This window comes from Marmota marmota, unplaced genomic scaffold (genome assembly GCF_001458135.2).
Source record: "Marmota marmota marmota unplaced genomic scaffold, marMar, whole genome shotgun sequence".
Taxonomy (NCBI): Eukaryota; Metazoa; Chordata; class Mammalia; order Rodentia; family Sciuridae; genus Marmota; species Marmota marmota.
In genome coordinates this window covers 7,272,433-7,285,642 of record NW_026000005.1, presented here as the reverse complement: position 1 = coordinate 7,285,642, position 13,210 = coordinate 7,272,433, and the positions used below count along the sequence as shown (strand labels likewise).

General features: G+C 31.8%; 1 protein-coding gene across 1 annotated transcript in view; it reads right to left on the bottom strand.

Annotated features, from left to right (window-relative positions):
* The window catches only part of Fsip2 (fibrous sheath interacting protein 2), a 75,223-nt gene that overhangs the window by 52,879 nt on the left and 9,134 nt on the right, over window positions 1-13,210 (bottom strand). Inside the window, exons 7-8 of the mRNA XM_015480962.1 lie at window positions 11,179-11,302; window positions 8,627-8,713 (exon numbers count right to left, since the gene is read on the bottom strand). Of these exons, the coding sequence (XP_015336448.1) occupies window positions 8,627-8,713; window positions 11,179-11,302 (211 nt within the window). The remainder of the gene's footprint in view (window positions 1-8,626; window positions 8,714-11,178; window positions 11,303-13,210) is intronic.

The window sequence follows — 13,210 nt, the reverse complement described above, 5'->3', positions numbered from 1 at the left end:
TTTTTCTGGCAGCTGATAAGACCAGCTTAAGTGGGTCAGGAGTTTGAACAGTAAACACTGTGTGTGTAGACAGCAGAGGGGGTGAAGGATTGGCTCCCCCTACCCACAAGTAGAATCCTAGGGAGAATTCAGGGATCCAGAATTCCAGCAGAGATTGGCAACTTCCAGGCCCTAGGGGTGTACTACTGATCTAATCTCTCAAGAGCATTTGCCACCCCACAAAGCCCCTGAGGCCTGATTAGACCCAAGCCAGTGGGAATTTCACTCATAGAACACTGTAGAGGCTCCACCCTGAGAGTGCATGGACCTGGTCTGTTCAGACAAAACTCCAGCTGACAGTACTTCCTATCCCATCCTAACTCATACTAGTAAGAAGGAAAGCTGAGAATTTTTGAACTCAACTGACTACTTGGTGAGCAACACAAAGAAAGGAAGTGTTTAACAACCCTTGGCCTTTACTTTCATGCTCATTTTTCAAAATGTATTTATTTTTCCTTGACTTGCCTTTTGGACATTAGGGTTTTTAGGAATATCTTGGTTTTCTTTACTGTTTTTCATTTGTCTGTTTCTCTTATTTCTCTTTCTCTTTTTTCTTTTGCTAACAGCTAAATTCAATTGTCCTTCAACCTTTCCTTTTTTACCTCTATTTTTTCTCTTTCCTTATAATCACCACACTCTACTTCTCTTCTGCTTTCTCTTTATTTGCTTTTTGAAATTGTAAATTTGTTTTTCACCTTCATATCATATTTTATTTATTCTTAATTGCATTCCTACCATCTTTCAGCACTAAGTGATTTAGATAACGCCTGCCCCCACCATTAATATTGTTGCAATTATTACTACTGTGGATCCCATAGTGGACACTTGTTGTTTGATTTAATGTAAGATATAATACATGGATACTTATTGTTTTGCTGATGGTAAATACTGACCTACCATTTCTGGATTTTGTGGAAATTAACACTCTAGATGTCATAGTAGTAACCAAGTAACTGATTTAATACTGTATATTGTTTGTATTATTTGTTGTTATTACTTTTTTCCCTTATCTGTGAAATGCTGGACTTACAGGGACAATTCATGTTTACAGGATAGACACTCAACTCTGTTGCTGAACTCAACCAAAAGACAGTGTACCTTCCTCCACACACAAATTAATGATATTCAATAATCAACTACACTTTAATACAGAGAACAGAAAAGACAAAACCCAAAACTAACAATCAGGCCCCAAGCAGAAACAGCTATAGTAGAAACAGATTGAAATAATAGAAAGACTGTAGACACCACATCTACAAAGGGATTTCAATGCAGATCACTCTAGTATACTTCAGCAACTGAAGACTGTGCCTTAAAAAAAAAAAAAAAAGAAAAAAAGAGGTAGAGGAATTCACTTCAACTGATGCACAAGATCAAGCCCTCTAAAAACAGGAGAAAATAGGCAAACAAAATCCACAATCCCCCAACAGAGGAACCCACTGATGGTGAGGTAGATGAAAACTCAGAAAAAGATTGTAAAAAACTGATTATCAAAATATTCAATGAACTAAAAAAAATCTAAGGGAGGAAAATTAAAGGAGATGAAAGATCATTTTAGTAAAGAAATAGAAATACTAAAAAGAAACTAAGCAGAACTCCCATAAATGAAAGACAAGATCAATCAAATTACAAACTCATTTGAAGGTATCAATAACACACTAGATAGTATAGAAAATAGAACCTCGGGCCTTGAAGAAAGAACTTCAGGCATTGAAGACAGGGCTAAATGATCTTGAATACACAGAAAGCAATAAAGAGAAAAATTATAGAACATGACCAGAATATAGAAGAACTCTGAGATAACTTTAAAAGACCACACTTGAGAATTAAGGGATAGAAGAGGATATGAAGATGCAAACTAAAGATATGAAGAAAATTTCAATGATATGGTTACAGAAAATTTCTTCCATATCAGAAATCAGATAAACATCCACATACAGGAGGTTTATAGGACCCCAAATGGACTCAAGCCAAATGAGAAGCTTTGTGAGATATATCATAATCAAAATGTCCAACACAAAACAAGGAAAGAATATTAAAAGTTACAAGAGACAAAGAACAGGTCACATTTAGAGGTAAAACCAGTAAGTCTCACTTCTAATTTCTCCATTCATACCCTAAAATCAAAGATGGCCTGGAATGAGATATTCTAAACACTGAAAAAATCAACTAAGGTTACTATACCCAGAAAAACTCAGTCGCAAATTCTAAAGGTAAATAAAAACATTCTATGACAAAAGTAAAGGAATTCATGAGCACCAAACCAGCACTACAAAGAATACTTAAAAAGATAAACTTCACACAGAGGAATGAAAAAACCCCACAGAGGAAATTCAATAGAAAAATAATCAAGACAGAGTAAAATATAGAAAAAAACAAAATGGTAGGATACCACAAACACATACCCATACTAACACTGACTGTTAATAATCTCAACTCCTTAACTATAAGATACAGGTTATCAGAATGGATCAAAAAACAAAATCTAACTATATGGTGTTTACAAAAGACCCATCTCATAAACAAAGACACCCACAAGCTGAAGGTAAAAGGATGGCAAAAAATATTCTAGGTCCAAGAAAACAAGCAGGATGAGTTATTCTCAGATTTTACCAAAGTAAATTTCAAGTAAAAGTTGACCAAAAGACAAAAAGAAGGACATTATATACTAGTATATAAAAAAAGAAGGACATTATATACTAGGAAACAATTCAAAAAGAAGGTATAATCATAGTAAATATGTACATCACAAACATCAGTACACCCAAGTACATGGAAAAAATTTTCTATGACATTAAATTTTACACAGACCCCCAAAACCATAATAGTGGGGGATTTCAATATTCTCTTATCACCAATAGACAGTTAATCAAAACAAAAAATCAACAAAGATATCTCCAACCTAAATAACACTATAAATCAAGTGGACTTAATGAACAATTACAGAATATTTCAAACAGTTTAATTAACCCTTTTCTCAGCTGCACATGAAACCCTTTCCAAAATACATCATATTCTAGGCCACTAAGCAAATCTTAGCAAACATTTTAAAAAATGCTATAATCTCGTATATTCTATCATATGATAAAGAAACTAGAAATCAACAGCAAGAAAAATAATACAAACCTTATAAACCAATACAGATAGAATAATAGTCTTTTCAATGAAGAATAAATCAAAGGGAAAAATAAAAAAATCAAGAAATTCTTAGAAATGAATGAGAACAAAGATACAACACATCAAAATCTCTGGATCAGTATGAAAGAAATTTTAAGAGGCAAATATATAGCACTGAGTACCTACATTAAAAATTAGAGAGATCCCAAATAAATAAGCTTATGGTCCACCTCAATATCTTAGAAAAAGAGAAACAAACTAACTCCCAAACCAGCAGAAGACAGGAATTAATTAAGATCAGAGCCAAAATCAATGAAATTGAGAATAAGAAAATACATAGGATTGATGTAACAAAAAGTTGGTTCTTTGAAAATATAAATAAAATGGACAAACCCTTAGCCAAACTAACCAAAAGAAAAAGTGAGAAGCAAATCAATAAGATGAAAAAGGAGATATCACCACAGACTCCTCTGAAATCCAGAGGATTATCAGATCATATTTAGAAAATTTATACTCTAAAAAAACTAGAAACTCTGGGAGACATGGATGAAGTTTTAGACATATATGACCTGTGCAAATTGAACCTGAAGATATGGATGCACTAAACAGATAAATATCAAGTAATGATATTAAAACAGTGATTAAAAGCCTTTCAAAAAAGAAAAGCCCTGGACCTGATGAATGATCAGCTAAATTCCACCAGACCTTTACAGAAGAATTAATACCAGTCTTTTTCAAATTATCACATGAGCTTGAAGAACAGGGAACTCTCTTAAATATTTTTATGAAGCTAGTATAGCCTTGATACCAAAACCAGACAAAGATGAATCAAGAAAACTATACAGCAATATTCCTGATGAATATAGCTACAAAAGTCCTAAATAAAATATTAACAAATTGCATTTCAAAAAACACATCAAGAAAATAATACACAAGATTAACTGGGTTGCATTCCAGGGATACAAGGTTGATTCAACATGCACAAATCAATAAATGTGATTCATCATTTAAGCAGAATTAAGAACAAAAATCACATGATCATCTCAATAGATAGAGAAAAGGCCTTTTGATAAAATCCATTTATGTTAAAAACGCTGACGAAAAACAGATTGAAAGAACTTACCTCTATACCATTAAGGATATTTATGACAAACCCAAAGCCAACAACATACTAAATGGAAAAACTAAAGGCTTTTCTACTAAATTCAGGAACAAAACAAGGATGCCCACTCTCACCACTACTATCAATATAGCCCTTGAAACATTAGCCAGAGGAATTAGGCAAGAAAAGGAAATCAAATGAATACAAACTATCTCTGCCAATGATATGATCCTATATCTAGAAGATGCAAAAAAAAAAAAAATCCACCAAAAGACTTCTAAAGTTTTAGAGCTTATAAATGAATTTACAAAATATCAGCATACAAGATCATACTCCAACAGTGATTCAGTCAAAGAAGAAATCAGGAAAACCATCCCATTCACAATACACTAAAAAAAAAGCCATACTTTGGAATTAATCTAACCAAGGATATAAAAGAGCTCTACAATGAAAATTACAGAACACTGAAGAAAGTAATTGAAGAAGATTCTAGAAGATCTAAAATCATCCCATGTCAAAATGTCCATACTTTCATTTCATTTCATTTCAAAAGCAATATACAGATTTGGTGCAATCCCCATCAATGACATTCTTCACAGAATTAGAAAAAAAGCATTTTTTTAAAGAGAAAGAGAGAGAGAAGAGAGAGAGAGAGAAGTTTTCTTAATATTTATTTTTCAGTTTTCAGTGGACACAACATCTTTATTTTATTTTATGTGGTGCTGAGGATGGAACCCAGTGCCCCGCACATGCCAGGCGAGCGCGTTACCGCTTGAACCACATCCCCAGCCCCTAGAAAAAACATTTCTTAACTTCATTTGAAAGAATAAAAGACCTAGAATAGCCAAAGCAATACTAAACAAGAAAAGTGAAGCAAGAGAATCACAATACTTGATCTACACAGATACAGTAACAAAAACAGCATGATATTGGCACCAAAATAGACATATAGACCAACAAACATAATAAAAGACACAAACACAAAATCCTATAATTATCTGATATTTGGCAAAAGGTGCCAAAAATATAGCTCAGAAAAAAAGAAAGCCTTTTTTAATAAATAGTGCTAGGAAAACTGGATAGCTTTATGTAAAAAATGTAATTAGACCCCTATCTTTTACCCTGCACAAAACTCAAATCAAAATGGATCAAACACTTAGGAATAGACTAGAAACCTTACCACTGGAAGAAGAAAACATCTGGTCAACACTCTATCATATAGGTGCAGGCACAGACTTCTTTAACAAGATCCCAGAAGCATAAGAAATAAAACTAACAATCAATAAATAGGATGCCATTAAACTAAAAAGCTTTTGCACAGCTAAGGAAGAGTGAGCCTACAGAATGTGAGAAAATCTTGGCCACCTACTTCTCCAATAGGGGATTAGTATCCAGAATATATAAAGAAGTAAAAAAATATTAGCACAAAAAACTCCTACAAATAACCCAATCAATAAATGGAGAAAAGAACTAAACATACACTTCTCAGTAAAAGAAACACAAAATAAAAATCAGGGAAATGCAAATGAAAACTATCCTAAAATTCTATCTCATGCCAGTTAGAATGGCAAAGATCAAGAATACAAAGAACAATTAGTGCTGATGAAGTGTGGGGAGAAAGGCACAGTTGCACATTGTTTGTGGGACTCCAGACTAGGACAACCAGCCTAAAAAGCAGTATGGAGATTCCTCAAAAACCTAGGGATGAAACTATCATATGACCTCACAATGCACTCCTGGGTATTTTCCCAACAGATCTAAAATCTGCATACTACAGCAACACAGCCATATCAATGTTTATAGCAGCACAATTCACAATAGCTAAATTATGAAATCAACTCCCATGTCCATCAATAAATGAATGGGGCTGGGTTCAGTGGCACATGCTTGTAATCCCAGTGACTAGGGAGGCTCATATAGGAGGATCGCATTTTCAAAGCCAGCCTCAGCAACAGTGATGTGCTAAGCAACTCGGTGTGACCCAGACTCTAAATAAAATACAAAATAGAGCTAGGGATGTGGCTCAGTGGTTGAGTGCCCATGAGTTGAATCCCTAGTACCAAAAAATAAATAATACAATAAATGAATGGAGTAAGAAACTGTGTGTGTATATATACACACACAGAGACACATAAATACACAGATACACACACAAACAAAACAAAACAAAAAACAGAGTTCCATCCAGCCATTAAAAGGAATGAAACTATGTCATTTTGTCATTTGCTGGTAAATAGATGAAAATGAATAATATCATGCTAAGTTAGCCAAACACAGAAACTCAAAGGTTGAATGTTTTCTATCATATGCAAAAGCTAGAATAAAATAAAGGAAAGGAGGAGGGAAGGATACTATTATTTAAAAAAAATAAAATACAAATTATTAGACAAGTGAAAGGAAGTCTAGTAGTGTAGAGGAAGAAGAGGGGAAGGGGAGGATAGGGAGGAAAAGAGGGAAGGAAAGGGGAGATCATAAAATGAAATTGATTTCCATGCATGTATAAGTTTGTTGGGATGAACCCAACTACTATATACAACAATTAAGCTCTAATTTTAAAAAATGCAAAAAATCCTAATCTTCTAAAGTTATATGTTGATATACTGATGTATGAAATAATATTATACATATCTAAAAAATAATACATCTAAAAACAAAACAAAACCAATATGTCCACAGGTACAGAGTTTGAGGGCAATGGCAAGATTGTCCATGAGTTATTGAAAATGAATAATAGGCACACAAATGTTCATTATCCTCTTCTGTGTGTTTTGGTTTATATTTGATATATTTAATAAGAAAGTTTTAAGAATATCATTTCACAACTAAGAGACTCATGTCTCTATAATGTCAAAAAGAGATCATCCAAATAAATCTAAAATAAAACATAATAAAATATACAAATTATTTTATTATAAAGATTAAATTTTATTATATTGGACTTCTATATATCCAAAAATAAACATAAATCATAAATATTAAGAAAATATTTGCTATGTCATATATACATGTATAATAAATGAGGAGTATCAAACATGATTAAGAACTCTTCTAAATCCAATAAAATCAATCCAGGATGAAAACTGACAAAAGATGGTAATTTCTCATAAGAGAAGAGATGGCCCAGAATCCCTAAAGAATCACTTGTTCATGTTTACCAGGTGATTTATACATACAAGTATAGTCAGTGAATCATTCATTGTTTAAATTATCAAATAAATTCATCAATAGAGAAATGAATGTTAGAAACTATGATAAATTTATATAATGGGATATGACTAGAAATGGACCAAAATTTCATTTCACAAAATTGTGAAATGCTTTACACAAGTATAAATGTTTTGAAACAATTCTGAGTATAAAAAGAATGTCAAAGAGTGAATACAATATCATATATTAGTATTAAAATATCTTAAAATGGTATTTATATTATATCTATATATAAGTAGTTGAAGAATAAGTAATATAGTAAATATATTTTCTAGAAAAGTTTATGATGATCACCAGAATTAGATGACAGTTCTTTTTGTTGGTGGAGGTAAGTCTATTCTATGGAAATTTATAATAGATATAAATTTATATAGTTCCAAGAATCCAGTGGAAGGGGATTAGGAACAAAGACATTCACATCTAGACACATCGTAAGTTGTTGAAAACTAAAACCTTCCAAAAATAATCGGAAATAACCAGAGGAAAAATATGGTAGCATTTCTTATAGGAAAATCATAATCAAAATATTGTTGGTGCCTCATCATATTCATGAAAAAACAATGAAATGGAATGACACATTAATATCTGGAAATGAAATAATTCAGGTTTCTCAGTTCTGGTGAAACTAAGCATACTGTATACTCAGGAAGAAAGGGTTTGGATTTGCTCTTTTTAGATTCTAGTCTTTAAGAACCTGGTGATTTAATGTCCATAAATTAATTAATTTTAAATGTTAAATTTAATGGTGAGTCACGTTGTTTAATTTTTAAGTCTTACATTTTTTATGGTGTATTATTAGAAAACATTTTTGTTGTTTGGACTCACACTCTAATCTATTGAGCTCCAATGGACAACATGAAATGACATAGTATAAGAAATATAAAAGTTGACATTTCAATAAAGTTCACAGAGGCTTTAGAGTAATTTCTAAACCATTTCAGTTTTCCTAAAATTATTTTGAGTATTAAAAATATTTTGTAATTTAGATAGGTACTCTGTATTATAAATAGTGTAGTTGCTAGTACCACTCTAAATCAATCATTTGTCAAAAGATACAGAGAATTTATCTGCACTTAAGTGAAAGAAGTCATCACCAAGTTTGGTCTTTCTCCACATTATTATACTTAGCATTTAGTATTTCTTATAATAAGATTCAATTACCAGGTAGTCCTTTCTGTGATTTCTGCTCAGGAACTGGATAAACTACTTTTATATCATCATAAGTCGTCTTTTTCTTCTTTGGAGAAGCTTAATTAAAACATGTAATAAAACATTGGATTTTAATTATAGTGATAACAGAAGTACCAGAGATAGACTTTATACGTTTTATGTCCAGGATATGAGCCACTTGCTAATCCATATGCAGGATTGTGGGGTGATATGGGAGAAGATGGAGAGAGAGATGAAATGGGACATGCTTTCAGAAACAGAATTTTTTTTTCTGTTACAAAGGAAAATCCATACTGCAGTCTATTGGAACATATAATTTTCTCTACCATGAGAATGCATACCATAATAATGACTGGGCTGAAGATCTACCAGCCTACAGTGATTACTGCAATTGTTGGATTTGCATTATAGCTTGGCACAAGCAAATGTAAATGTATATTATAATGCAGTATAGAATATATATTTTATACAATGCACAAATGTGTGTGTGTGTGTGTATATATATATATATATATATATATAGAGAGAGAGAGAGAGAGAGATGTAAAATGTGAGAGTGATCTGTTTCCTCACTGACCATTGGAGAAGAATTTTCTAATACTCCCTCCTTTCCATCCTCTGAAAGTTCCAACTTGGTGGGAAATTACATTACTATAGTGGTATAAAACAATTTTATTTGTGAAATACATATTATTGTTCTTCTGTCATATTATTATAAATTCATAATGTACTACCAGTTCATAGAAAAAGATGTGAAGTAATAAGTATTTAAGGTAACACTTGACATTCTTTTCCTAGTAAATGAGATTGTTGACAAATATGTTGGGGTATATAGAGTTACTAAAGTGATTTCTTATCTGAAGCATGAGATTGCTATCATTGCCTGAAAGAATTAAACAGATTGAATCAACCCATTTGTCAAATATACATTTAATATATAATTTCTTTTTGGGACCAGGGGATGAACCCAGGTATACAACTGAGCTACGTCCCTAGTGCTTTTCATTTTTTATTTTGAGACAGTGTCTCACTAAATTGCTTAGGCCTTGCAAAGTTACTAAAGCTGGTCTTGAGCTTGTAATCCTTCTGCCTCCTGAGTTGCTGGGATTACAGGTTTGTGCCATGATGTTTGGCTTGCATATATATTTTTCTTGAAGCTCTGTGACACAAAAAGGTGGGAGTTACTATTGGAAGTGATTAAGGCCGTGGAAAGTCTATAATAAGTGCATTTTGAATGTTACAAACTATTGAAAGGATTCAAAAGAGAAGTATCTTACCATTGGGTTATCAAGTAAGACTTAATGAAGGCTTAAAATGAGGTTTAAAGTATTGTAGGATTTTGATAGAGTGAGAAGATCATTCTAAACTGAGAAAACTGGGTAAAGAGGCAGAGAAGCAGGAAATGTAACCTGTATTTTAGGAATGTCAGTAGTCTTATTTGACAGACAAATGAAAACAACAACAAAAAATGTTGCTTACTATGTGCCAGAATGTGGGGGTTCTTTATAGAAATTATTTGAGTTATTATCTTTGTTTTTAGATGGTTAAACTGTTTCTGAGAGCTTAAGTAATTTGCTCAAGCCATTTACAAGGCCATAAAAAGAGTTGGACCTTGGCAGTCTTGCTCCAGAGCCTGTTCATCTTATCCCTAAATCATAGATATCATCTTCAAAAGTGTATAGTGTGGAATAAAAATAAAAATTTAAAATTTGGAATGGATTCCTTTTAGCAATGAATGCTTGCCTAAGCAGTCTGAGCTACTTTTAATAGGCAACAGCTTTTGGGGCAGGAGAAGAAAACATCAGAACAGAGTTTTAAATGCAATTGGGGAACAGTGCACACAATAGATTTGTAGTCAATTAAAAAAAAAAAAAAAGCCAGCTGAAACTAGTCAGTCAATCTGCTGGAAAGTTACAAGGAGATTCTAACAGAGAAATAGGATAAGAAAGAAACAGGATTGACATCATGTTCTTTCCTATGTAATATTATTACGTAGTCATAGATAGTTAAAACCCATATACTCTTTTACATTTGAGCCAGCAAATGAGGGATGGAATTCACTATAGTTTTATAATGTTACAAATAAAAACGAATCTGGTATGGATTGGGCATAGCGATGTCACTGCTCTATATTCTGTATTTCTTCTTTACACTTCATTTTTTAAGTTCTTGCTTGTGTACATCCTACATTCTTTCTTATCTTCCCCTTTTTATTTCCTGGTGCTGTATATTTTCACTGGTTGGTAACCAGCAATTATCACACACACAATTATCACAATAGCAATTATCACATACCCAATTCTATAGTTTCAGTAGTATAGGAACTACAGTAGAAGAAAACTCGTCTCTTGAGTCGCCTTCATAACATTGTTTCAGTTTGCTATATTTTTTACGCATAAATATCCATCATTCAACTTAAACCGTCATATGAAAATTATTAGGTTAGACTCTTGAACCAAGTGTAAGCACACAAAATACTACAAAAGGATTTTTACATAGATAATTATGTCCTACTTAGCTACATTGCCTTTTAATGTCCTCACATTCATAAATGGCTCCATCTTGTCCACTGTTTTCTAACGTACTTTTCCCTGTATCTTCTTTAAAGCTGGTATCGTGCATTTTTTGTAAATGATAAGCCATTTTTTTCTCTAGCAGGACTTGTTTCTAAAACATTTCAAAAATAACATCAATTTGGTTAACATCAATTTGCCATTTATAAATACAAAAATACTATTTAAAATATGACAGTATATTGGGAATGAGCAATCTGTTTTGTGACTTGTAAGTTCACACTAAGCACAAAAGTGGGAGGGCAATAAGGGGTACACATCTATCTGTGGTCAAGTATGAAGAACATTTTTTAACATTCAGATACAAATTGAACTCATTGCACACTTTTGGGGAACTAGTACAATTTCTCTTCAGATAGGGTCTGTTATTCTTATCCTGGTAAACTTAAATAATTTTTCTAATTAAATAATTTTTAATTAGAAGATTCCTGGAGGCCTAAGCAAACGTCACCTCGGTCTACCACAGGCAAACATAACATAATACATGAAATGTGACTTCTTTTTGTGAATTTCTGTGCTAGTATAGGCCATGAATGTAGCGGAAAGAAGATAACTTATGAGAAAGAAACCCAGAGATCCTCAGAGAGTTTTATATTCAGCAAGAAAATGGATCAGAACACATGCATAATGAAACTAAGATTGCATAAAGGACTACTCTAAAGAATGAAATTGCATTCTAAGGAGTATTAATTGCATCAACCTTAAGATCAAAATTATATCTATTTTTACTGGTTGCACTGAAAAAGACTTCAAATCACATTGGGAAGAGTACTAAAATGAGTCTTACCTCAGTAATAAGAACTAACTCATCCTAGATCAAATGTAGCTCTGGCTTTGTCTAAAAATTTATTTTTAAAAATATATGAATAATCAAACTTTCCAAATAAAATACATATATATAAGAAAAATGCTAAGGAATATATATACCTGTGGAAAAATATCCTGTACACAAAGTAAAATTCCCAATAATTGGCATTCAGTCAAAGAATGAAAGGTATATAAGAAAGCAGGGTAACATAATCCATAGAAAAAACAAATCAATGCACTAACATCAACTCATAAAAGACACAAATGTTAGAATTAAAGAAAGAGCATTAATATAGTAAACATAACTGCATCCTGTATGTTTACCAGTAAAATAGGAGACATAGCAGATATAATATAAGCCAAGATAAAATTATGATATATGAGCTAAGTAATGGAAAGGATACATTAATGACAATATAGATATTACAAAAGAAACTGACATGAATTCAGCAAGAATAACTATTCAAAAGTAATCATATGGAAAAAAAAAGAAGAGTTTCAGAGACATGTGAGATAGCTTCAAGAAGTTTAATACCTGCAAAGAGAAAAAACCATATAAAATAAATATTTAACAATAATGACCTAAAGTGTTCCAAAGTTGATAAAAATCATAAATTTGCAGGCTCAGGAAGCCCAAATAACCAATTTAACAGAAAACAACTAAAATGTCATCAGGCATATAATAAACTAATTTTTCAAAACTAGTTATGAAAAGAAAATCTTAAAAGTTGCCAGGGGTAAAAAAAGTTATGTTACATAGAGAGAAACAAAGTTAAGAACAGCTGTAGAAAATAGAGCAGAAAATATATTTTAAGGTCTAACATAAAACAAAAGGTCAATGGGGAACTCTATATCTATCTGATATTAATTGAAATATGAACTAACATATATTCAAAGAAAATCTTTCAACATAAATGTAACATAGTTTTTCTGACATACAAATTAATTGACTAGGAGAAGTATTGAAGAAAACCCTTCAGAAAGAAGAAAGTTAAGATACCAGAAGAAAATACAGATATACAAAAAAGAATGAGGAACACTGAAACTGGTAAGCACATGGCTAAATATATAAGATTTACTATTTAAATGATATTAGTATATAAATTACTGTTTATACATATGTCAATGTATTATGAGATTTATATATATATATACATATGGCTCAGATTCCAAAAATAATATATATATATATATA